Raw genomic sequence first — 22,881 nt, 5'->3', positions numbered from 1 at the left:
CTTATTGGCAACATTGTTCAAAACGCTCAGCTGTCAAATATTGTTTTGTCTATAGTCTCTTTTTCATCCGGTTGTCAAGATGGTGAGTTTCGTTGACCGAAAAATGAAATAAATCTTTAATTATCACAGTGAAAATAATAAGTGCTAAATAGTTGAAGTGGTTTTCCGTTGTTTGAGTGATATGAAAATGTATTCCTTGCCATATTTCAGGGTATCGACATCAATCATAAACACGACAGGAAAGTTCGGCGCACTGAAGTCAAGTCTCAGGATGTATACCTGAGATTATTGGTAAAAGTAAGTAAACATTATTCAAAAATTAGTCAAAATTCCAATTTATGTATAGCGGTGGCATTTATTTTGTTTGTTCCACACATAACCTCGATACTTTGTTGACAGCTATACAGATACCTGGCTAGGCGCACAAATGCCAAGTTCAACCAGATTATCCTGCGAAGATTGTTCATGAGCCGCATCAACCGGCCCCCGATCTCTCTGTCGCGCTTGGCTCGCCACATGAAGAAGCCGACGCGCGAGGGTCTGATCGCCGTTGTTGTCGGCACAGTGACCAACGACGTGAGGTTGTACACAGTGCCCAAGATGACTGTGGCCGCCCTCCACGTTACTGAGAAGGCGCGCGCTCGCATCTTGGCTGCTGGAGGTAAGTTGTTTATGTTTGAACCAGGTTAGGAAGTGTGCACATAATAACATTTCACTGTTTTCTTAGTTGCGCCACATACAAAGCATTAATATCAGTTTGTAAGTGCAGAGAAGTCAATAATTCACTAGCTGAAACAACTTTTAGCTTCTATATGTTTTATTGAAAATTATTGCCATTTTAGTGAACATCGAACAGAGAAAACACACACATGATCATAACAATCATCTTTATTTTGTGCCATGAAGAAAAAATATTGTAGTAATGATTATAAATTAAAAATATAATAATGTCATTCAGAATTCATTAAAGCAAATGTCAAATTTGGTTATTTCACAGGAGAGACACAAAACTGTTTTAATTAGGACACTTTACTATTTCCTAAATAATTGTTATTAAGCATTAATACTTTTACTTTTGTTACTAATGCTATAAATGTGTTATTTAAGTTTATGTATTTTTTATAATAAATCACATTTGCTGTAATGCAACAGTGGGAGGACCATAGTGACATTGATGTTAATACTACATACTTTTCTCAAATTTAGGTAGCTTTCGATTTCGAAATATTTCGATATATAAATGGATAATTGACTAATGACTATCTTTTTGAAAACTAAAATAAACAACACATACTAAAAATAATTTTGAACAAAGTTTAAATTTTCTTCCAAAATTAACACACTTATCCATGAATGAACCTTTACTTTTTTTTAACAAATATAAATAATCTATTGTCACATGCCTTGTTACATACTAGTGTAATGCAATGCAAGTGAACAATCACATTTATTTCTGACACTTGCATGATCCATTAAGCATTATGCATTGTTAGGGTTTAGGGGCCTTTTCGTAATGTTCTTATAACTATACGAGTACCAAAAGTTCCAATGGAGATAGTGCTCATTTGATTACCGCTTAATTGGAAGCGTAGTTTAGTTGACTTTGTGTCTTATATTGATCATCTTGACATATATTATGACTTGTATAATAAATGTCATTAAAAAATTTAGTTGTAAGTTTTTAATTTTGTATGTGATCTTTCTTAGTTATATTTCCTCATAAGTTTGGAAACAAAGGTTTAGTGTCACTAAAACCAATTAAATTGACGGCTTCAATTAACGCTAACTTGAAAAAGCGGCGATAGCCTAGTTGGTTGTGGAACGGACTGCTGAAATGAATGTCTGCAGGTTCAAATCCCAAGGGCACACACCTGACTTTTCTAAAAAATTAAAAAACTTATAAACACTAAAGAAATAATAATTCAGCTTTCTAATGGAAATTAGCCAAAAACCAACTTAGCATAGTGTTAATTGCAGTTGTCGAAATGATTGTCTATTGAAACAAAATTTTTAATCCAATATGTGTTTACTTGTGAATTGGATACATTTAAATTTCTTGGACAATCATCTGTATTTCCATTAATGTCAATATTATAAACTCTTGCTAATGCTTCTAATTATTTGCAGGAGAGATCTTGACATTCGACCAGCTGGCTCTCCGCGCCCCGACTGGTCGCAAGACGGTGTTGGTGCAGGGCTGCCGCAACGCTCGCGAGGCTGTGCGTCACTTCGGCCCGGCGCCTGGCGCCCCGCGCTCTCACACCAAGCCCTACGTGCGAACCAAGGGTCACGAGCGTGCAAGACCACACCGTCGCTCCAATGTATAATCTTTATATTATAAGGACTACAGCCTAAATTGTCTCGTTTTATTTTTTTACATCCCCATTACTTTGTTATTTGTCAAATATTGTCATCGTGTTGTATGGCTGTATAGTATGCAAAACAATGCCAGCTTTGGTTTATCTATTATTTACTATCGCTGTGCTGAGAATGAGCCTCTTATCAATAGGAGGTTCATATCGCACCTAGTATAAAGTTGAACCATGTAAAGCTGGCCGAGTGTCGGCAAACTTTACATAGGTACATTAGAGATTTCTTACATAAGTCAAATATAAATGTAATGTGGAAGGAACCTCATAGCATATATAAGATTTTAAATTAATGACGCCAAATCTGAACTTTATATAAACTAGCTATTGCTCGCGGGTCCGCCCACGTGAGTTTTTTCAGGGTAAAGTTTTCCGGGATATAGGTTCCGCTATATATATTCCCGTCATAAACAGTAGCCTATATTCTTCCCAGGATCTCAAACTATCTCCAGAGCAAATTTAAATTCGAACCAGTAGTTCCTGACATTAGCGCATTCAAACAACACAGTAAAATAGTACAGAATATATAAGAATATAAAAAAAAAAAACATTTCCATTGAAATTTAATCACAAAAGGAATACATCCAAAAATTTAAAAGCTGCTCATCATGTTGTGCAACACCAAGTACTTGTTTCAATTTAGTAACTGCTTCCGATTTGTGACCTGCTGATGACATAGTGGCTTTTATTGCTTTTGCAGTACTGTAAAAAATGGCAAGTTCAAAATTTAAAAAAACACTTAATACTATTTACTTGACGTAAATAAAGCTTTATTCCATACCTTAGCCATTCTAGGACCAATGATTTTACATGTTGATGTAAAACACCATCATTGAATTTATCATTGCACATAGCATTCTCTATTTTGTTCATCAATGTAGGACCTGAAATTGTGGTAGCTTAAAAAAACTTCATAAACCAAATAAAGTATTTGAATAAGTTACTGAATACATACATTTCATTGGGAGAACTTCTGCCCATATACAGCTATAGGTAGATTGATTCACCTCTTCTAAAACACAAACATTAGAGGAAGGATCTTCTCCTCTAAATATTCTGATATGTGAAAGTGTATTTGTTACTGGCATTAGTCTTGCTAAGCCCTTCATGATAATTGATGCATCTGTGTGTATTGTTCTTATAGCAATCTGAAAAATATACAAATCTTTTCAATGCATATAAATATTGCTGTGAAATAAAAGCAAAAATTTATCAGAAAAATTGATTATTAATTCATCAATATAGATAGTAGTGGTTGTATCATGTATGTGAGTAACATTATATGTTGCTGTACTGTCCATATGTACTATTAAATAGGAGTATGTACTGCTATATTCCAGTTTGATTGACATAGGAGCCAGCATAATTACTAGGCATTAAGACAGTTGTCATCTTGTGTCTCAGAGTGACAAGCACAATGACGTGCCATGGAGTACTTTGGAATTCAAAGTTCTGTATGATGTTGGTACTATTTATAAGTATTATTGCTTGCACCAGGTCAATTGCATTGTGGCAAATTCAATTGCAATAAAAAACACAATAATTAACAATATTAGGGTCACAATACTATCACAGCTTTTAAAACAGTGTTATATATTTGGTATTACTTTTAAAGTCATGCAAAACAATATAAAAACTTACATTCACTCCAATTAAAGTACAGTACAACAATATTCTGAAAACATTTTTTGTAAGTAAGTTCTCTAGTGCTCTCAATGATATGCAATCTTCATTGTTAGGTACAACACATGCACCATCCTCAAATGATGTCCCATTGATTGTTTTTGGATTCAATTTTCTCAACAGGTCTTGGCTGGTATACAATGTTTCTGTGTATGTGTGCGCCCCTGCTTTTAGCATCCAAGCAAAGTGTGAGTGGAGAGTTTTGAACACATCCTCATTACCTAAAATAAAAAGTTGTAATTTTAATATCTATTTGAATGTACAAAGTTGAAGAGTTACTATGTTTAAATGCACTAAACTTGGGAACTACTGAACTGATTTTGATTTATTTTTCACCAAGAGGAAGCTATATTACTCTCGAGTCCTATAGGCTACTTTTTATCACAGGAAAATATTTATCCTGGAGAAAGATTCATGTGGGCCAAGCTACAGGCAAAATGTATTATAAAAGAACAAAACTGTCTCATCAGTCTCATCGTCTTGGCAGTCTGTTCCACACCCAACTAAGCTATTGCCGCTTCTGAACAAAACATGTTTATGAGAAATTAAAATATGAAGAATAATTATTTTCACAAACCTGTCAACTGTTTCAGAGATCTTGATTGTCCAAAATCATTTCTGCCTGTCTGTAACCTCAAGGCTCTTTGTGAACAAACCTTTTGCTCATCATCAAAAACAACATCAGCCAATTGCTGCAACTCTTTTGCTATGTTCTAAAAAAAAACTAATTTATCAATAAATATTCAAAATTTATATTTGATTCATTAGTTAACGATTTTAGTCTCTGATTCAAAGGAAATAAAAATATATATAAATTCTACAAACCCATCTAATGATGGACAATTAATTGGTTATTTCAATAAAGAATAAACTAACTAATGGAGGTGACATTATTTTAGTCAAATATTAGTTCCCTATTAAACAATGTTTCAATAAAAAAAGTCATTACTATAAAACAATGATTATTAATACAATATGAATTAATGATAATTATTTCACAACATACAATCTCACCAACCATTAAATACCTGCATATGTTCAGACAATAATGGTGTTATATTTAGCAGTAACATCTTGTCCTTCATGAGGACCACTATGGAGAACCATCGTTTGAGCCCACGCGCCCGTGTGTCGCGCAATTGGAACGTGAGGCTGAGGACATGGCCTTGAGTATCACTGAAGTATACAACTCCACCCTCTTTGCTCCAGTTCACCTGATATGGATAATATTTTTTTTTTAATCTATACTATTATATAAAGCTGAAGAGTTTGTTTGTTTGTTTGTTTGAACGCGCTAATCTCAGGAACTACCGGTCCAAACTGAAAAATTCTTTTTGCGTTGGATAGCCCTTTGTTCGTGGAGTGCTATAGGCTATATATCATCACGCTATACCCAATAGGAGCGGAGCAGTAATGGCTAATCTCAGGAACTACCGGTCCGAACTGAAAAATTATTTTTGCGTTGGATAGCCCTTTGTTCGTGGAGTGCTATAGGCTATATATCATCACGCTATACCCAATAGGAGCGGAGCAGTAATGGCTAATCTCAGGAACTACCGGTCCAAACTGAAAAAATCTTTTTGCGTTGGATAGCCTTTTGTTCGTGGAGTGCTATAGGCTATATATCATCACGCTATACCCAATAGGAGCAGAGCAGAAATGGCTAATCTCAGGAACTACCGGTTCGAACTAAAAAAATAATTTTGTATTGGATAGCCCTTTGTTCGTGAAGTGCTATAGGCTATATATCATCACGCTATGACCAATAGGAGCGGAGCAGTAATGGCTAATCTCAGGAACTACCAGTTTGAACTGAAAAATTCGTTGTGTTGGATAGCCCTTTATTTGTGGGGTGCTATAGGCTGTATATCATCACCCTATGACCAATAGGAGCGGAGCAGTAATGAAACATGTTGCAAATACGGGGACAATTTATGATTTTTGAGAGCTTCTGTTGCGTGCGCTGCGTAAACGGTTAAAGTTATGCAACAATAATGTATGACGGGATTGTTCCTCTTAAAAAGTTCTACAAAAATATATCATAAAACAAAGTCCCCCACTGCATCGGTCTTCCCGAACGTGTTAAACTCAAAAACTACCCAACGTATTAGAATAAAATTTGGTATGGAGACAGTTTGAGACCCTGGGAAGAACATAGGCTCCCGGGAAAATATATAGCGTGACTTTTATAACGGAAAACCTTAGCCCGAAAAACTTTATAACGCGGGCGGAGCCGCGGGCAATAATTTTATATAGGGGTATATAATATAAGTCCAGCATGATTTAATTGTGCATACCTCACAGGTAATACTTCTAACAGCTGCCTGCCTCAGAAACGATGTCACATCAATATTAGGAACTGTTTCTCGACTGCAGAATATAGTGCCATCATCATCTTTCGTTACCAAAACAGTCTCAGGACCCAGGGAAGTACATCCATTGCATTCAACATTAGCTTTGGAAGACTCTGTAGTGTTCTTTTCGTTGTCTGTAGTAAATGTACAAAAAATAGGCCGGGGACCGTGTGCTTCGCAAAAGTGGCAAATACCAACAATAGCGTTCATTATATGTTATTGATATAATGAAGATCACTTTTGTTTAACAATAAAAATTAACGTAATAATATTTATTTTTAAGACTGAACTATGAACTCTCATTTCTGAAGTTTGTATGCTGATAACAAATGTGTAATGACAATTAATATTTGGATCTTGAGCACAAATTATTTCTTTACTTAATTTTACCAATGAAATTTGAATAAGAGTGAAAGAGATCGAATAGAATTTACGCTTTTGTAATGTATACTAAATACTAATGTTCACGACGATTATAGCATTAGATTGAGCCCCGTGACAGCTAGGGTGACCAACTCCTAAAAAATTGCCCTAAAGTCACGATAAAATATCCCCAAATAGCCCTAATTGCAAATGCAAAAACCCCAAGAAAAGTCCTGTACTGTCAATGTTATTTTGTATGGTGTAGTGTATACCTATCTACGAATATAATTGAAATAAGTTCCCTATTTTATTAAAATTTAAAGGCCGAAGCCATGACTGTAGTTATAAAGCGTGGATAGTGAGTGAGGTGTATTTGGAATTATTGCATTATGCTTTTTAGAAAAACTTGAAAGTTTTGCGTTTTTAATCGTTTTTTGTTCAGTCAAACAATAATACATGAACAAAATTTTTATGGCTCTAAAAATAGCCCTCAATTTCTTTGGGCTCTGAAAAAAGCCCACTACACTTATTTTAGCCCTAAATTTGCCTAAAGCCCTAAGTTGGCCATCCTGGTGACAGCTGTCAAAGTAATGTGAGTGGGATGCTTAGGTGGAAGGGCGCTAGGTCTCATAGGTATTTACTAAGGTTGTGAATAAATGCTTAGAATCGATTTTGTTAATTTTTTATCGATTATACATGTTATGTGCAATTGATAATAATTAAAATTGACCCCCTTGCTACCGTGATGCTACCGTTATTTGACGCTTTTCGACGGATACTTTTTCAAACACAGAGTTAGACGAGGTCGGGCCCTGTGGTATGGGGGCATCTAGAGAATTCTACCACGGTATCCCCCGCCTGTCGTAAGAGGCGACTAATTAGGGCTTAGAAAGAGTCGCGGGGCGAGCAGTAAGGGGTCCTACGCTCGATTACAGCGACTTTGAGGTAGACGACAATGCGGATATTAGGTCTACCGATGTCGTAGACGCCAGAGGCGTTATATAGCATGTGAACGCATCTTAGCCCCATCAACTCAGAGGTGCCGCAATGCGAGATCACTAAGGGACGATTCTGAGCAGCTAACTTAGTGCAACAAGATACCCCGGACCGTCCCGTAACGAAGAACGTCACCGCGTGTTGGCATGCCGGTATGGGATATACAGGGGTTAGGGATTCGATCCAATGTTCGCTCGGATGATGCTATACTCCCGTATGTTGACATTGGGCAGTAAGACTGATGAAACTAACATAACCGTTCCACTCACCCCCCAACTGATGGTAGGAATAACGCGTTTTTGCCCGCAAAAAAAAAGTTAGACGAAGTTAGATCATAGGTCAGAAGGTTCTCGTTGCTTATGATAGTGTAGTCATAGTTTTTATACTGCATATTCTGATTAGGCGATTTTTAGCTATTTAGGCTACTTTTGAGGTGCTGCTGCGACTGAGAAGAATAATTAAAACTGTAAAACATTTAGTTATTAATCTGAGCACTGCGACCAAAAATTGTGAATGGCGACCGGTCGCCATTAAATTTGTCTAAGGTGTTCTGAAGTCATTTTTAACTTTATGCTGTACATACTATAGATATTATTTTTCACATCGATGAATAGAAAATTGGAACTTTTTTCTTTTTGCTTTGCAGGATTCGGCGTTTTTTAGGCTACATTTTAAACAAGTAAATCGGGAATTGTAGATGCTTTTTTTATTTACTTCTTCGTGGTTCGCCTTATTACACGGTTGGGCGACTTTGGGCTACTTCGTGATGAATTTCGGACAATTGGACCGCCATTCATCTGGCAAGACAGCCGCCATATACGGCAGACCAAAAATAAATTTTGAAATAGAAACGGTATGTAGATCATTTGATATCTGTTGACAATAAATGCCGCGACGTGTCGGTAGCGAAGCACTGCATCCGTCCGCGCCGCCTCATTTTACTGCCACTGGACCTTAACTGGTCCCAGGCAGCGGATTTATGGTATGTTATAAAAGAAAGAATTGTGGCGAGAGATCTTAATTAAAACGCAAATTCGATTTTCAATAACTCATTTATTCAACTGTACACTGATTCACAGTTAATAACTTTCATGAAAAATCACAAGCACAGTTACTGTTCGCGGATTTTAATTTCACTGACTGTGCTATAGTCAAACACGCGACGGCGAAATGCTATTATTAAAGTAGATTAGGTATGATGCTGCGCCCGTACACGATGCAATACCAAAACTCAACATATTGTTATAGTTACCACAACAAGCGACAATGAACCATGAAGAAATAAATGTTGTAATATACAATAAATTAATATAATTATAAACAAATAACTGACTGTGCCTATCGAAAAAAATTGTCTAAACCTTTGTAATTCTACTTTTTGTAGCGGTTATTTATTTTCTAGAGACGGGTTTGTAGGCTAGTTTTCTGGATTTGAGGGTGGACCACTTGTGTCGTTTGTAGTAGTAGACAACGGCGGCCAGCATGGAGAACATGCCGAGCGCCTTGATGGACATGAGGCGGCGGTCGTCCAGCTCGGGCTCCGAGCACCACCGCAGGAACGTCGCCACGTCCTTGGCGAGCTGCGACGCCGTCGCCGGCGTGCCGTCGCTGTACTCTGCGGCCTGCACACAGACACAAAGACAAATCAACTTTCGGTTTGTGTTAACATTGCATTAGCTTTTTATGTCTACAATCATTATTGTTTATTTTTACATCAATATTATAATAAAACAAAACAAGTTGTTTTTGTATATGGTGGTGATATTTGTTCACTATGATTATAAAATTATGTTTGCTCTTTATATGAAGATAGGAAATCAAAACGCTCAAACAATAGTCCTCACACTGGGTCAAGGGCCCCATTTTTTGCACCCAAGCCCTTAGTTACCTAGCTGTTCCACTGTATACAGATCAGTTTCTGTATTTATAACCAACTCACCTCGTCGAATAATACTTGGGCCATGGAGATAGCACCACCCGGGAAGTAGGGGTTGTAGTTTTGCCCCTCACGTAGTATGACGCCGGCGGGCGCGTCCATGTAGCCGGTGAGTAGCGCGAAGATATAATCCTCGCCTCCCTTACGGCCCGAGCAGATCAGGGACAGATCCGGTGGGTAAGCACCTTAAACAAAAAAACGAATGTGATTTTTTTTGGATTTTTGTGACAAGTCAACTCTGAAACAGATAAAGGGATTTGGATGAAAAAGTCTTAAAGGTGGATGATGTACTAGATTACACATAGGCTACTTTTCATCCCTTTAATTTGCTACAATGGGATATACCTAATAGATTTATTTTTCTGTCGTACAGTTGACGCTATAAATCGATATAGTATTTTAGAGACTATTGTAGCAGGAAAGGCTTTTTACATGGGCAACACCTAGTTTTTAATAGCCTTTCTTCTATGAGAATTCCAAAGGCCTGAACAACTTCCACATTCCTTTATCCCTATTTCTTTTTTTTACGACCAGTAGTGCTAATGTGAATCTTCAAGTATGGTAAGCTTTTATGGGCAATGGGTATAAGCTAAATTCAGGTGCTGCAGATGCTCGTTTCCTGTTAGGCTGTAAGAGTAGGAAAAAAATGAGAATTTGTCTAGGTAAGTTCTTTATAACTTTCCACCTTCAAGGAAAATTATGCGATTCCGTTTTTTACTGGTCATAAGAAAGTCAGATGGCTCGGTAGAATGAACACAGTAAATTTAGTAATTTACAGACAATATTTTTTTTTCTCTGGATGAGAATCTCTCTATCTCTCTTTTTGACATCCCGGAGTGATATTCAAAGTAATAATTGAAATAATTACGTAAACAATTATTTTATAGCACATAAATCGTAACATGTTACCGTTATTCGCGGCCCTAGCGGCATTCTCGTTGGGGTACGGCGAGGGCAAGTAATCGGAGAGCTTGCCGGGCCTCTCGAAGTAGTTGCCCTCCTCATCGGGGCCGTCCTTGATCATCACCTGCAATGGAATAATGAACAAGTGCTATACCATGTCTAAATACAAGTTCGTTTAATGCAAAGTCTGCATTATTATCGAAAGATAATATTTGCTTATTCAACTTGTTCAGTAATTGTGTTGATTTTGCAAACAATTCAATAAATACATGCCACTTGATAGCCAACATGTACCGTAGTGTTCTATATTCTTTTTTATGTTACATGTTTTAGTCAACATTAAAAAAAATAATTCTCTGGTCACCTTATCATTTAGATTTCATCCATCAAAGTATAGATATGATGCAGCAAGGAGATAGAGAACCAGCCATTCTGTTATGGACGAGATGGCTCTGTTGATGTGAAATGTGTGAATTTGAATGTAGGATTCTATCCCTCTACCCTAATCTCATTTCAAGGTTCGGTTAGTACAACATACTTTTACACGAATGTCACAAAAACTATATTATTATTTGTTATCAGGCAGGTAGTTTATTTAACTGATATGCTTGTATCCGGCAATTGTCGATTCCGGTTTCACTTCCCAGCAAGATATTTGACAAGTCTATTCTTAAACCTGTTCACATTTTCTGTATGCATTAGTTTATCAACCTCCTCTGGTAAATCAGTCCCGAACCAAATTTACCATTGTATTTATATATCGATATTGACTATTCAAAGTTGGCCGTAAACGATCAGATAGTACTTATTCTATCTCTACATTCACATACAGGATATAATTAGAAAATACTGTGCAACGTCTCATCCCACGCGCTCTGACGTTTGCACGTAAATTTCACCCAAAAAGTTAGCCTAGGTCATGCACTATCCCTGACCTATATATTGAGTTAGCCAAATAGTATTCCTATATGTGCAAGGCATTTTTTTCAGTTGCAAAAATATTTTTACACATAACTAATGTCTTTGTTTTCATTTTAGCAGCCAATTCATTTATTTTTCTTTTAGAATTCTATTCAGATTCAAATTTACTGAACCTAACAGTGAAAGTCTTATCATTATTTAGAAATCAAATTCATGAACTATACCAAACCTTGGTCTTGTCGTTAATATTACCTGTTACTTGTTATGTAGATAATGTTGGTGTAATTAAGTGATTTTCCTTTATCCTGCTCCTAGAAGTTTGAGCTTTATGAATCAGCAAAATCTAATCAGAATAACGGCTTAGTTTGATGTTAATTTTTTTAAAAATAAATCGCATTGATCGAACCCGCGTCTCATTGTACAGTCATGGTCTATAGAATCAGGCAAACATCATACCTCAGCGGCTTCGGCCTTGGCCTCCTCCTCAGTGTGGGTGACGTTCACCAGGTTTCTGAACGCGATGTACTGCAGCGAGTGGCACGCTTTGCACACCTGTTTGTACACTTCATAACCGCGGCGGACGCTATAAAAAAAAACAGCATAATATATTTCGTATGCAGTTTTAGTAGTCTGATCAACAAATAAAAAACTTGTGGCAAAATATGCGACTAATTCCTTGTTGGAACCCTGGAATCAGAAGTTTTATTTTCCTGGTCAGGCTATACAATGTTAGTGAACTTATTGTGTGTGTAAGCGGTACTGTGACAATGAAATAATTTCCAATTTAATTAATGATATAAGAAGCTGCAATCATTTGGCATAGTACTGGCCTGGTGCCTAAGCCTAAAGCCTAAGCCAATAGGTATATGTATATATTGATAGGCAAACAATGTATCTGTTTTTTTTTATTTACATGAAGTCCTAAATAATTTCAGTATTGTTTTCCATTAATCCATTCCAGGACTAGGGTTCTATTTTACTATAATGTATATTGATATGTTCAATTGATAAACAGGAAAATAGGTGTATTTTAAAAACGCTATATACTGCATTCGAGATTATCAATCTCAACACTAAGTACTATCAGTTTCCTTATCACCTTAAAAGTTAATTAGTAAAAGCATATTTGTTTAAATGTGGCTAGATTTAAATACAATAACACCTTGCAATTTGGTGTACTTATTTGTGCTGTAGGATGATTTTTTCCAAAAGGGTATCTGACACAACTTATATATACTAATATTATGCATAAATGTGGTCTGAAAAATTGTTCTCACGATAATTAAGATTTAACATAAATTATGAAATGGAAGCCTGCACGATTTGGGTTATTAGGACCCTTCTACACTTGTACTTATGTCGAAGTTACTAAGCACTGCAATCTTACATAACATCTATAAAAAATAGGGAAAAGTTGTATGCATGACTTTAAAAGCAAATTTTTCCTGGAATGGTTTTATATTTTCTGCTTGTAAATGGAACATATTTGAACATAAAATATAGATAATATTTGGTCAACTAACCCTATTCTAGTTAGTTGTGATACTGTGTTTGTACTTTGTTAATATTTGACTTGGTCAATATTACAAAACAAAATATAATCATTTTTAATAACTTGAATTACACAATTTCTCTATCCATGCTGTAATAAAGTAATTATAACACTGTTTCTTTGTTTTTTATAAATGTTCAGCAAATTGTGTGTGTCTACTACATTACTAATTAAATCAAACCTAATTAATAGATTAGTTTAAAAGAAGTTTGTTATATCCTAAACAGCAAAAAAGAAAATACTATATTCTTGTACTAAATCATACAATTGAGTTTCAAATATAATTATTTAAATGAATACCTGGCATGGTCAAATGACTTGTACCAGCCGTCGTGGCTCCAAGGCTGATGTGGAGGGTGAGCCTCTGATCCTGAGGCCTTCACCGACTGTTCAAGGGCAAACAGCAGGGCTCCAACACCACCACCGACCACTCCCAATGTGGACAGCCACTAGAAACAAAAAGAGGTTATATAATTAGAAAAACCATAGACAAAAAATTTTGATTTTGGGACTGGACTATTGATTGGAGTCTTTTGCCAAATTTTTTAATGATAATGTTTATACTTTTAAAGTTTTATTAAAATCATCAGTATTTTTATTATCCATTTGTAATGTTTGGTATTATGCACAATTACTTATTAAATGCTTCAATGTATTCTACCATCAGAATAACTTTTCCATGAATTGAAACATAGAAAAAATATAAATTAATTTTTCATTTACACATTAACATTGCTTTTGAATTATTATGATTATGCTGGCCTATCATGGCTGACCTAAAGATTTGCCATACTAAAGTAACGCCAAACTGTTTCATAATAGCATGTTAATGACATTTTTATTGATGTTTTCTGTAGACAAAAATGTTCTTTAACTATATTATATTGATATCTATTGTGTAATATTATGTACCTTGACTTTCAAATACTGTTTTTTAGTTTAATTATATGCCTATATCTTGAGGGCCATAAAAAAGAAAACAATAATTACAGTTGTTTAGAGCATCTAACCTTGTAATAATACCTAGTAAAAAAAAATCATGACTAAATTAAATTGAGCAACTACGTCATACATACCATTTTCCTATTTTTTGTCCATCCTTGGGCATTGGTGGACAGCTGACAAACCTGCAACGTACGAGCACTATTAGATGTCTTATGAACTTGTTACATAATGCAGAATAGGTTATCACTTGTTCATTGTCATTTTTTTCGCTGCATTAATATAAAACGTAGCTTCATTGCACCCTAAACAGTTACAACATTCAGCCAACCACGTTATACTTTTGCAGGAAATTCATAAATTGATAAAATACACCCAATTTCCATGACACTTCGAACTTGAACTTAACGTCTTTAGTAACATACGAAGCACTTCTGTTGTAATATATTAGAAAGGTTTTTTGATTCTTTCGCCGTTTAGAGGTATTATTAGTACCTGGGGTCCAACTGTCCCATAATTTTTCAAAAGACGTGCCCCACAAATCCTACCGACGGTGGCCGCCATGATAGAAAAACGTCGCAATGAAAGATGAATCGAATGACATCTACAACCCCACGGCCACAGTATAAAATATATTGTCAGATTTTAAAATAGTTAAAGAACGAAACATAGCGCCTATATTGTACATGTTACGTAATTCCCTACATTTTGCATTAGAAGCTTTGGTAAATGACAATGAAAATAATATTCTGTTAGGGTAAATTAAAAGTTATTTATTCTACAGTCTATATTTTTTCTATATTTATTAGAAGAAGCTTGAGAAAGAGATTTCTGAACGAAAATATTTCCTACACGTCTTGTTTGCAACTTTGAAACTTGAAGTTAGCCATAGGTAATATTTTACCTATACAGGTGATTCCGGCCCTTTGAAGTTAGTCATGAAACAATTTTGAAGATTTAGGTTATAGTTTGCCGTCGGAAATTGAGATTGATTTTTTTGTTTTGAGATTATTTACTGAAATACTTAAATGTTTTTGTAAATGAGATATCAATTATCTTTGAAATTGATTAGTAATGTTTTAGTTCATTCTTTGAGAAAGTTAGTTCCGTTTGAACTGTTTAATGGTGTTTTTATTTTGTGTACGAATTGAAAATAAAAATGTATTTTTAGGTTTAATACAACAAAATCCCTTTACGAAACGAAGATGAAGGTGTTTACTCAGAAACGGAACCCTATAACGGGTAGCACGGAATGGGATATGCAAGACGAAGACTATGATTATCATCAGGAGATCGCGCGCTCGGCGTTTGCAGACATGCTGCATGATACTGAAAGAAATAAAAAATACCAGCGAGCGTTACAACTGGCTATAGAAAAAATGCACAATGAGGGGAAGAAAGCCAACGTTCTAGATATTGGTTAGTATAGTAATATTGCCTAAAAATTAACTCAAAAATTTACTGAAAGAGCTTTCAAAACCCTTAAAAGTATGTTTTTAGTATGTCTCTTAGCATGCAGAAAGAATAATATACCATGTTTTAATGAAGTAAATCTAAAATAACATACAATTAATCCAGCAATTATGGTTATAAAATTACTCAATTTAAATTAATACACTGTACTCAATTCGTGTCGATTTTAGGTACTGGTACAGGGCTCTTATCAATAATGGCTGCTAGATGCGGTGCAGACTCCATAGTTGCGTGTGAAGCATTTAAACCCATGGCCGAGTGCTGTTTGAAGATATTGCAGCGCAATGGAGTTGCTGACAAAATTACACTCATACCAAAAAGATCTACAGAAATAACTGTGGATGAAGATGGGGATATGAAACAGAAGGCTAACATATTAGTTACAGAGGTGTTTGACACGGAACTTATTGGAGAAGGTAATAATATAGTTTGAGTGTTGTCTAATTAAATTGCTTAGTTTATTTATGTTTTAAATTTTCAGCAAATTTTATTGATTTGTTTATTGCTTGGGATGTAAATGGTGTTGTTTTTTGTTTAAAATAAATTTCAGTTTTAATTTGTATTTCTGCATATTTCAGGTGCATTGTCAACATTTTCTCATGCTCATAAACATCTTTTGGATGAGGATTGTATAGTGGTGCCCGATTCCGCAGTGATATATGCACAGGTTGTAGAGTGCTCTACTCTTCAGAAGTGGAATAAACTTAACGATTTGGTTGATGAGGATCTTGAAGTTATATTAAGAACACCGCAAAAGGTACATTTTTCTATACTGATAGATAATTGACAAAATGCTGTGCACGTACGTCGTGTAGATACTGGTTGGCTGGTTTAATGACTATTAAATAAAAAAATCAAAATTTTATTATTAGCTACTGCAAATATGTTATTATAGATATAAAAAATCATCACTGTAATATAATTCACTATAGATTTTTATTAATCAAACACTCTGTATATTACAGCTTTTTAATCCATCCACTAGCACAACCTGTATATTTTTTTAGATGAAAGACTGTGCAGGGTCTGCAGCAGTGCATGACATCCAACTATCACAGTTGCCACGGCATGCATTCCGTGAACTCTCGGATCAGTTGCCAGTGTTCTACTATGATTGGTCGGGTAAAACACCAATAGACATGAGAAGGACAGTGAAACAACAGTTCACGGTGACTGCTACTGGAAAGGCGCAGATGGTGTTTATGTGGTGGGAGTTGAATATGGACACTGAAGGTGCGTTTATTTAAGGCAATTTTTTGTTTTTCAAAAAATTAAAGGCATTAAAACATATAATAAAAGCTACTCATTACATTAAAAATTTAGTCAACGAAGATTAAAAAAAACATTATGTACATTTCATAGGAGCTACATATTATAGATTTACTTACATATTTATAACGTCTTCATATTCATGTATACTACATATATGAGCCGCCATAGTTAGGTCTTACCCAAAACAAAACTGAAAATTGCAGCCTAAAAAAAGTTTGAAAAATAGCAATTACTTTAACTCTCCATCTATGGATTTGTGTATGTGGGTTTGTGAAAATGAAATAATATACATATAAGATGCTTAAAAAGGTTTTTTTATATAAATTCCAGGCAAAATCGTCCTAAGCTGCGCACCATGGTGGACCCATCCCGACGCTAACACATCGTCGGACCGTCCGCAAGACAGCGTCCCATGGCGCGACCACTGGATGCAAGCCGTCTACTATCTACCACAAGATGTGACCGTACAGAAAGATACCGAATCCACCTTAATATCATGCCAAGACGAATACTCCCTTTGGTTCTACTTAGAGAATGAGAACAAACTGCCACATTACAAAAGGCCTATTTGTGAATGCGGTGTGCACATGACATTATCAAGAACTCATGTCTCATACTTGAATGATGGTAGACGGAGTAAGAGGTTCCTCAGTCAGTTACGACAAAGCTTGTCTCAAGACGCAGTTGTGTTAGAGTTGAACGGAAGCAGTTTTATGGGACTGGCTGCTGCCAAGATGGGAGCAAAGACTGTATACATTCTAGAAAATTTCAATATGAATATTAGCATTTTGAATGACTATATCAAAGAGAATGAATTAAATAATGTAATTTTAGTGTCGGAAGTGAACGATGATATACTCAAACAGGTCACTAATGTGGTTTGTGATCCTAATTTCTCAAATGCGATATTGCCGTGGGAAAATTTAAAGATGGCGTACCTTTTGTACAAATTTCGCAGTCAAATGAGGGAAGGTGTGGAGATAATTCCACAGAGTTGCGCGTTCTGGGCGATGCCGGTGGAATTCCAGGATCTGCACAAGATACGCGTGCCGCTGGGCAGGTGTGAAGGCATCGAAATGTCGATATTTGACGACTTAGTAGAGGTATGAAAATGTTTAAATAATTTATTTTTATTCTAATATTAGTTACTACTACCAGCTTAGGAGAAATTCGTGAAACATCGCCAAATCAATCGCTCAATATAAAAAATCTCGCAAGAGCCTATATCTCAGTCGTTATTTTCCACGACAATCTCGTAACGCGGCAGTGTTACGTTCGTGAAATTAGTGTGGAATGGTATTCTGTATGTCTATTTCTATTGTATTAAACGCGACGCGGGGATTTAGTCATTATTATGCAATGACAATATGATTTGTGGCATAGTTTGTTGGTGGTGGGATATATTTTATATCCGCCCGGATAGCGACCACCGTACACGACGTGTTAAAACACGCCATATTGGCCTACGTAAGTATGTTGCGCTCCGGGATCAGCCTGTGTATATTTAGTCCCAACAGGCCGGCATAATTGTGTGGACTGTCGATTGATAATCATCTCTTATCAATCGAAAATAAAAAGTATCAAAGGCCCCAGGTGGTTAATTTTTTGCACCCATACGTATACCATAGAACTCATTTCTGACCTTATATATCAGTCATTATAACCTCTAATTCTTGACTCCAGAGTTCCCGTGTGATAAGTGACGCGGAGATCGAACCCCAGCCGCTGTGGGAGTACCCCTGCACGAGCCGCGGCCTGCCTCGGAAACTCATCGAGATCAACTTGCACGACTTACGGCCGAAATACGCCACCGACGGCGTCAATGTTTTAGAGTGAGTGACGGATTTAAGGTTTTTGGAGGGATCGTTAAATTAGAATATTGGGATTGACAAATAATAATATCAGCCCTGTATTTTATACTGTCCCACTGTTGGGCACGGGCCTCCTCTACTTTTTAGAGGGAATAGCCTTTAGTCCACCACACTGGCCTAGTGCGGGTTGGTAGACTTCACACACCATCGAAAATTCCTAGTAGAGAATTTCTCAGATATGCAGGTTTCCTCACGATGTTTTCCTTCACCGTTAAAGCAAGCGATAATTCACAAAGAATACACACAAATTTTTTAGAAAAGTTAGAGGTGTGTGTGTGCCCTTGGGATTTGAACCTGCAGACATTCGTCTCAGCAGTCTGTTCCACAACCAACTAGGCTATCGCCGCTTTTTTTAAACAAGTATTATATTATATTGACAATTATTATAATTTATTATACCAATCAAAATACATCATTTAAAAGACATGTTAAAGAAAATGCTCTTATTGGTATATTTCCTCCATGAATTGGAAAAACGATTAGGATCCTTTATTGAAAATGGCGGTAAATTTGTAACAGCAATTTTTTTTTTAGAGAATCTGACACATCACGTACGCACGCAATAAACGGTTTCGCGTTATGGGCGACGTGGAATGTCGGTGGGAAAGACATCAGCACCGGGCCGGTCACGTGGCCGAGTGTGGGCGACAGGGTGGACTGGGACCCTCACACCAGGCAGGGTGTACACATTTTGGTAAGTACTTATAGAGTACGAACAACTCATCCATTTTGGTTTGAATATCGATAATTCCTGAATATCGATAATTCCCGAATATCGATAATTCCCGAATATCGATAATTCCTGAATATCTATAATTACTGAATATCGATAATTCCCGAATATCGATAATTCCCGAATATCGATAATTCCTGAATATCGATAAGTATTTTGGCTGTTGTTTTCATAAACTAAAGAGTGGGAATGTGCAGTTACTATAAATGACAGTCATGAATGTAAATGAAAAGTGGTGGGGTGAACGCGCGTATGTACAAATTGGAGAAATGTGTGAATTTCTCCTAGCCGAATTTCTGCCACGGTTACCAATTTCAATGGTGATCAGCAACGCAGGAGATATTATAGTGCACGAGTTTGTGCGCAATACACAAGTACTCTCTGTTCCTTCACTCTCATAGTCCGGTGAGACGGCAATCGATATGACCGAAGAAAGACCAGGCGCAGGACTAACGGCTTTACGTGCTTTCTGAAGCACGGGGGTATCAGTCCTCCAACTTCATGACTTTGAGCTGCAACTGAGTAATGTATAAGATGGCACAATCCAGTCACAATTAATTTTTATCTCGACCCGGGATTCAAACCCAGGAGCTCAGCGCCGTAGTCGTATTCGTACCGCGTACGCGTAACAATTACGCCACTAAGGCAGTCAAAGAAAAGTGTATACGCTATACGTTATAAATACGTTGTTATGAGTATATAGTTGCATGAGTCGTGCAAGCCAATAGAAAACGAGCATCGACGAAAGAACCAATCACGCGGTACATCGGCACGTTAGACTTCAAACCGACCAATCACGAGTGTGCTCACGACTCGTGCCTCTCTAACAAAGTATAACTCTTAGCTATCCTTTCCTGTGTAGGAGACTAAAGGGTCTTGGAAACATTTATCCTTTCCTCTTATCTTGATATATTCTCTTTGTCTTCGATGGCCATAGCGATTGCAAGCTGTATCAGTTCACTCATAAAAAATGTAAAGAGTGAAAAAGGTTGAATATAGAAACTGAATTTACATTTAGTCAACGGAAATGTAATTAATTTCTTATTATATGATCATTTAGGTTTAAAATCAAGTTGGCTGTAAAAGTAATATATTTGTTTCAGAAAAAGACTGTAAGTGCGGAGAGTTCAGACACGTGGAGCTATCAAGTAGTGTGCGATTTGGACAAAGGCCAATTCAATGTCAGCCTGGATATAGCTAAACAATAATTTAGTCAATTTTACATATTATTTACAAACCATTATTTGTATAAACACATTTGATGAGTTGTGTTGGAGTAAAATGTAATTTGTAATATTACATCGAATCTGCATTTAAATATTAGATATTTACAATTATTATTTTAATAAATTTATGGTTACTGATGTGATGTGTTTTCTTTGATGTTTACGTATAGTAAATATTAAGACCTGAAAATAACGTGGCATAAAGAATTAGCCTCCTGATCACTGTTGCAAGGTTACATAGAAAATAAGTGTAGCGACAACGCGCGATGGACTGCTAGTATCAGAGGCGGACCTAGTTTTTTGTATATATACTGGCATGGGAAAGTGATCTCATTGCACCTGAAGGTAAGTGAAGTGGTGTCCAACAAAATGTCAACTGACGACACATGATTACCCCTCGGCAGTTGACACAATTATGCCGGCCTGTTGGAACCCGATATACACAGGCTGATCCCGGAACGCGACACACTTACGTGGGCTACTATGGCGGGTTTTAACACCTTGCGTACGGTAGTCGCTCTCGGGGTGGATATAAAATATATCCTAACAGGTTTTAAATTTAGGGAATTATATAAATACCTTCATATGGCAACTTTTAAACGGAAAAACGTATGCACATAAAATGGATTAAGTGACCAATTAATTAATTACCTAACACCTAATTAGTATCGGAAATATATGACGGTTAATAATATAATAATAATATCATCCCCATATTACATACTGTCATTATATACCTACTATCCTACTGCTGGACACGGGCCTCATTTACTGCTGAAGGAATTAGACTTCAGCCGATCACGCCGCCCTGGAACAGATTGGCAGACTTCACATACTTACCTTCAAAATTCTTATAGAGCGCTTCTCATGTACGTAAGTTTTGCTGACGATGTCTTCCTTCTCCGTTACAGCAAGTAATAAATCACAAAGAATACATACAAGTTTAGGAAAGTCAGAGGTACGTGCCATCGGGTTTTGAACCTGGACATTCGCTTCGCCAGTCCATTCCACTCCCAACTAGGCTATCGCTGCTACAGACCGTTGCCCGATTGCAATATTATCGCAATGTCAAAAGTTAAATACGAAATGAGAGAGCGAGTATTAACAGTTCAATTTTATTATAGAAGATAATATTACATAGATGCAATACCAACACTGTAAAACATGTGACACTATAATCAAATGCCGTATATTCAAAGTGAAAGATCTTATCCTATTCATTGTAAACAACTTGTAGAAATATGTCCTTTAGCAAAAGATACCGATATCTAAGCCCAGGGATGCATGCAATCTACGTAGGCAGCGGTTACACACTGCTAATAATAACTTGACTTCTCGAACTAACTGAAGTTCCAAAATAGGACTCTATTTGCATAATACACGATCAAGTGGCAGGCAAGGAATAAACAGCTGAACCAAGACTGGTGAATGTAACATATTTACAAACTGATATGTTTATTATTAATTTATTAGCGCTAAAGAAATCGCGTCCCCATTTACAAATCTATTTATGATGTAAGGTTTTGACGGTGGGAAGTTATAAGTAGACTGTAGCGACGGCAGTCGTAAACCGTGTTGTGACATCTTTATGTCTATAAACAGCCTTCTTCCGGAAACTGTTCGTGGAAGTAGATTTATGCATCGCAGATACCGTCGCGTACGCAAGTGTTGCGTTGATATTAATTTTATTGCGTTTAATTGCAAATTGTTTCTAAGTAAGCGCAGAATGCGATTCGAATGCTTGCAGCGTTTGTTCTTAATTTGCGTAACAAATGTTGTCATTAAACTTGTTCGCTGTTTACGTGTTTCAATTTCTTATATTCAAATTACTTTAGTTCAGAGGGCCATGAATATTAAGCTTAAATTTGCAAATGACTACAACTTTTACGAATAGATATAAAACTTTTGGAAAGTGATTGCACTTGTTTTTATTACGAAATAAATGGGTTTTGATAACAATAAAAACGTAAAGAATAATAAACAATTTGTAGTTGTGAGTGGACACTATAAATATATATAAATATACGTAACATTAATATACGTAGTTAAGTCTCAGTCTTACATATATAAATAAATATGGATATCTCTCATTACACGATCTTGTTATTCAATCGGACAGTACGTTAGGTTTTTATCATTATAATTTTGTTTGTAACATTACACATGTCATACCCGCCGCAGAATGCTACGAAAAACTTAAATAGCAACATTATAATTCAACATTGGTAGCAACTAATGTTTTTATCGGCTATTTCACGTAAACGCTCATTAGCCAGTCGCCAATGCA

The 22,881-nt window shown here is 36.3% G+C and overlaps 4 protein-coding genes across 7 annotated transcripts; 2 read left to right on the top strand and 2 right to left on the bottom strand.

Annotated features, from left to right (window-relative positions):
* LOC115441184 (60S ribosomal protein L18) lies at positions 1–2,356 on the top strand. Its single transcript, XM_030165856.2, has 4 exons — positions 1–82; positions 211–297; positions 400–661; positions 2,128–2,356. The coding sequence occupies exons 1-4, from the start codon at positions 80–82 to the stop codon at positions 2,325–2,327; spliced, it is 552 nt and encodes a 183-aa protein (XP_030021716.1). The 5' UTR covers positions 1–79; the 3' UTR covers positions 2,328–2,356.
* Positions 2,357–2,915: 559 nt separating this feature from the next.
* Positions 2,916–6,890, bottom strand: LOC115441185 (folliculin). 3 transcript variants are annotated; one of them, XM_037438760.1, is made up of 7 exons: positions 6,300–6,890; positions 5,081–5,285; positions 4,630–4,765; positions 4,011–4,273; positions 3,325–3,517; positions 3,151–3,253; positions 2,916–3,071 (listed from the first exon to the last, which is right to left on the bottom strand). In XM_037438760.1, the coding sequence occupies exons 1-7, from the start codon at positions 6,614–6,616 to the stop codon at positions 2,933–2,935; spliced, it is 1,356 nt and encodes a 451-aa protein (XP_037294657.1). In that variant the 5' UTR covers positions 6,617–6,890; the 3' UTR covers positions 2,916–2,932. The 3 variants fall into 3 exon arrangements, 2 of the variants coding, with proteins under 2 accessions (XP_037294657.1, XP_030021717.1); XM_030165857.2 differs by having other exon boundaries at positions 5,081–5,266; positions 6,350–6,886; XR_005112368.1 differs by having other exon boundaries at positions 2,945–3,071; positions 3,151–3,229.
* A 1,908-nt stretch (positions 6,891–8,798) lies between these two features.
* LOC115441187 (cytochrome c1-2, heme protein, mitochondrial) lies at positions 8,799–14,710 on the bottom strand. The gene is made up of 7 exons (XM_030165860.2): positions 14,515–14,710; positions 14,154–14,204; positions 13,378–13,526; positions 11,982–12,108; positions 10,611–10,728; positions 9,705–9,886; positions 8,799–9,387 (listed from the first exon to the last, which is right to left on the bottom strand). The coding sequence occupies exons 1-7, from the start codon at positions 14,581–14,583 to the stop codon at positions 9,157–9,159; spliced, it is 927 nt and encodes a 308-aa protein (XP_030021720.1). The 5' UTR covers positions 14,584–14,710; the 3' UTR covers positions 8,799–9,156.
* A 222-nt stretch (positions 14,711–14,932) lies between these two features.
* On the top strand, positions 14,933–20,733 carry LOC115441188 (protein arginine N-methyltransferase 7). 2 transcript variants are annotated; one of them, XM_030165862.2, is made up of 9 exons: positions 14,933–14,950; positions 15,191–15,438; positions 15,663–15,908; positions 16,071–16,249; positions 16,500–16,725; positions 17,095–17,867; positions 18,448–18,596; positions 19,170–19,329; positions 20,472–20,733. In XM_030165862.2, exons 2-9 carry the CDS (start codon positions 15,225–15,227, stop codon positions 20,574–20,576), a joined length of 2,052 nt encoding a protein of 683 aa, XP_030021722.1. In that variant the 5' UTR covers positions 14,933–14,950; positions 15,191–15,224; the 3' UTR covers positions 20,577–20,733. The 2 variants fall into 2 exon arrangements, with proteins under 2 accessions (XP_030021722.1, XP_030021721.1); XM_030165861.2 differs by lacking the exon at positions 14,933–14,950 and adding an exon at positions 14,957–15,118.
* The last annotated feature ends 2,148 nt before the right edge of the window (positions 20,734–22,881 follow it).

Source organism: Manduca sexta, chromosome 15 (assembly GCF_014839805.1).
Source record: "Manduca sexta isolate Smith_Timp_Sample1 chromosome 15, JHU_Msex_v1.0, whole genome shotgun sequence".
Classification (NCBI taxonomy): Eukaryota; Metazoa; Arthropoda; class Insecta; order Lepidoptera; family Sphingidae; genus Manduca; species Manduca sexta.
This window is presented reverse-complemented; position numbering and strand designations above follow the sequence as displayed.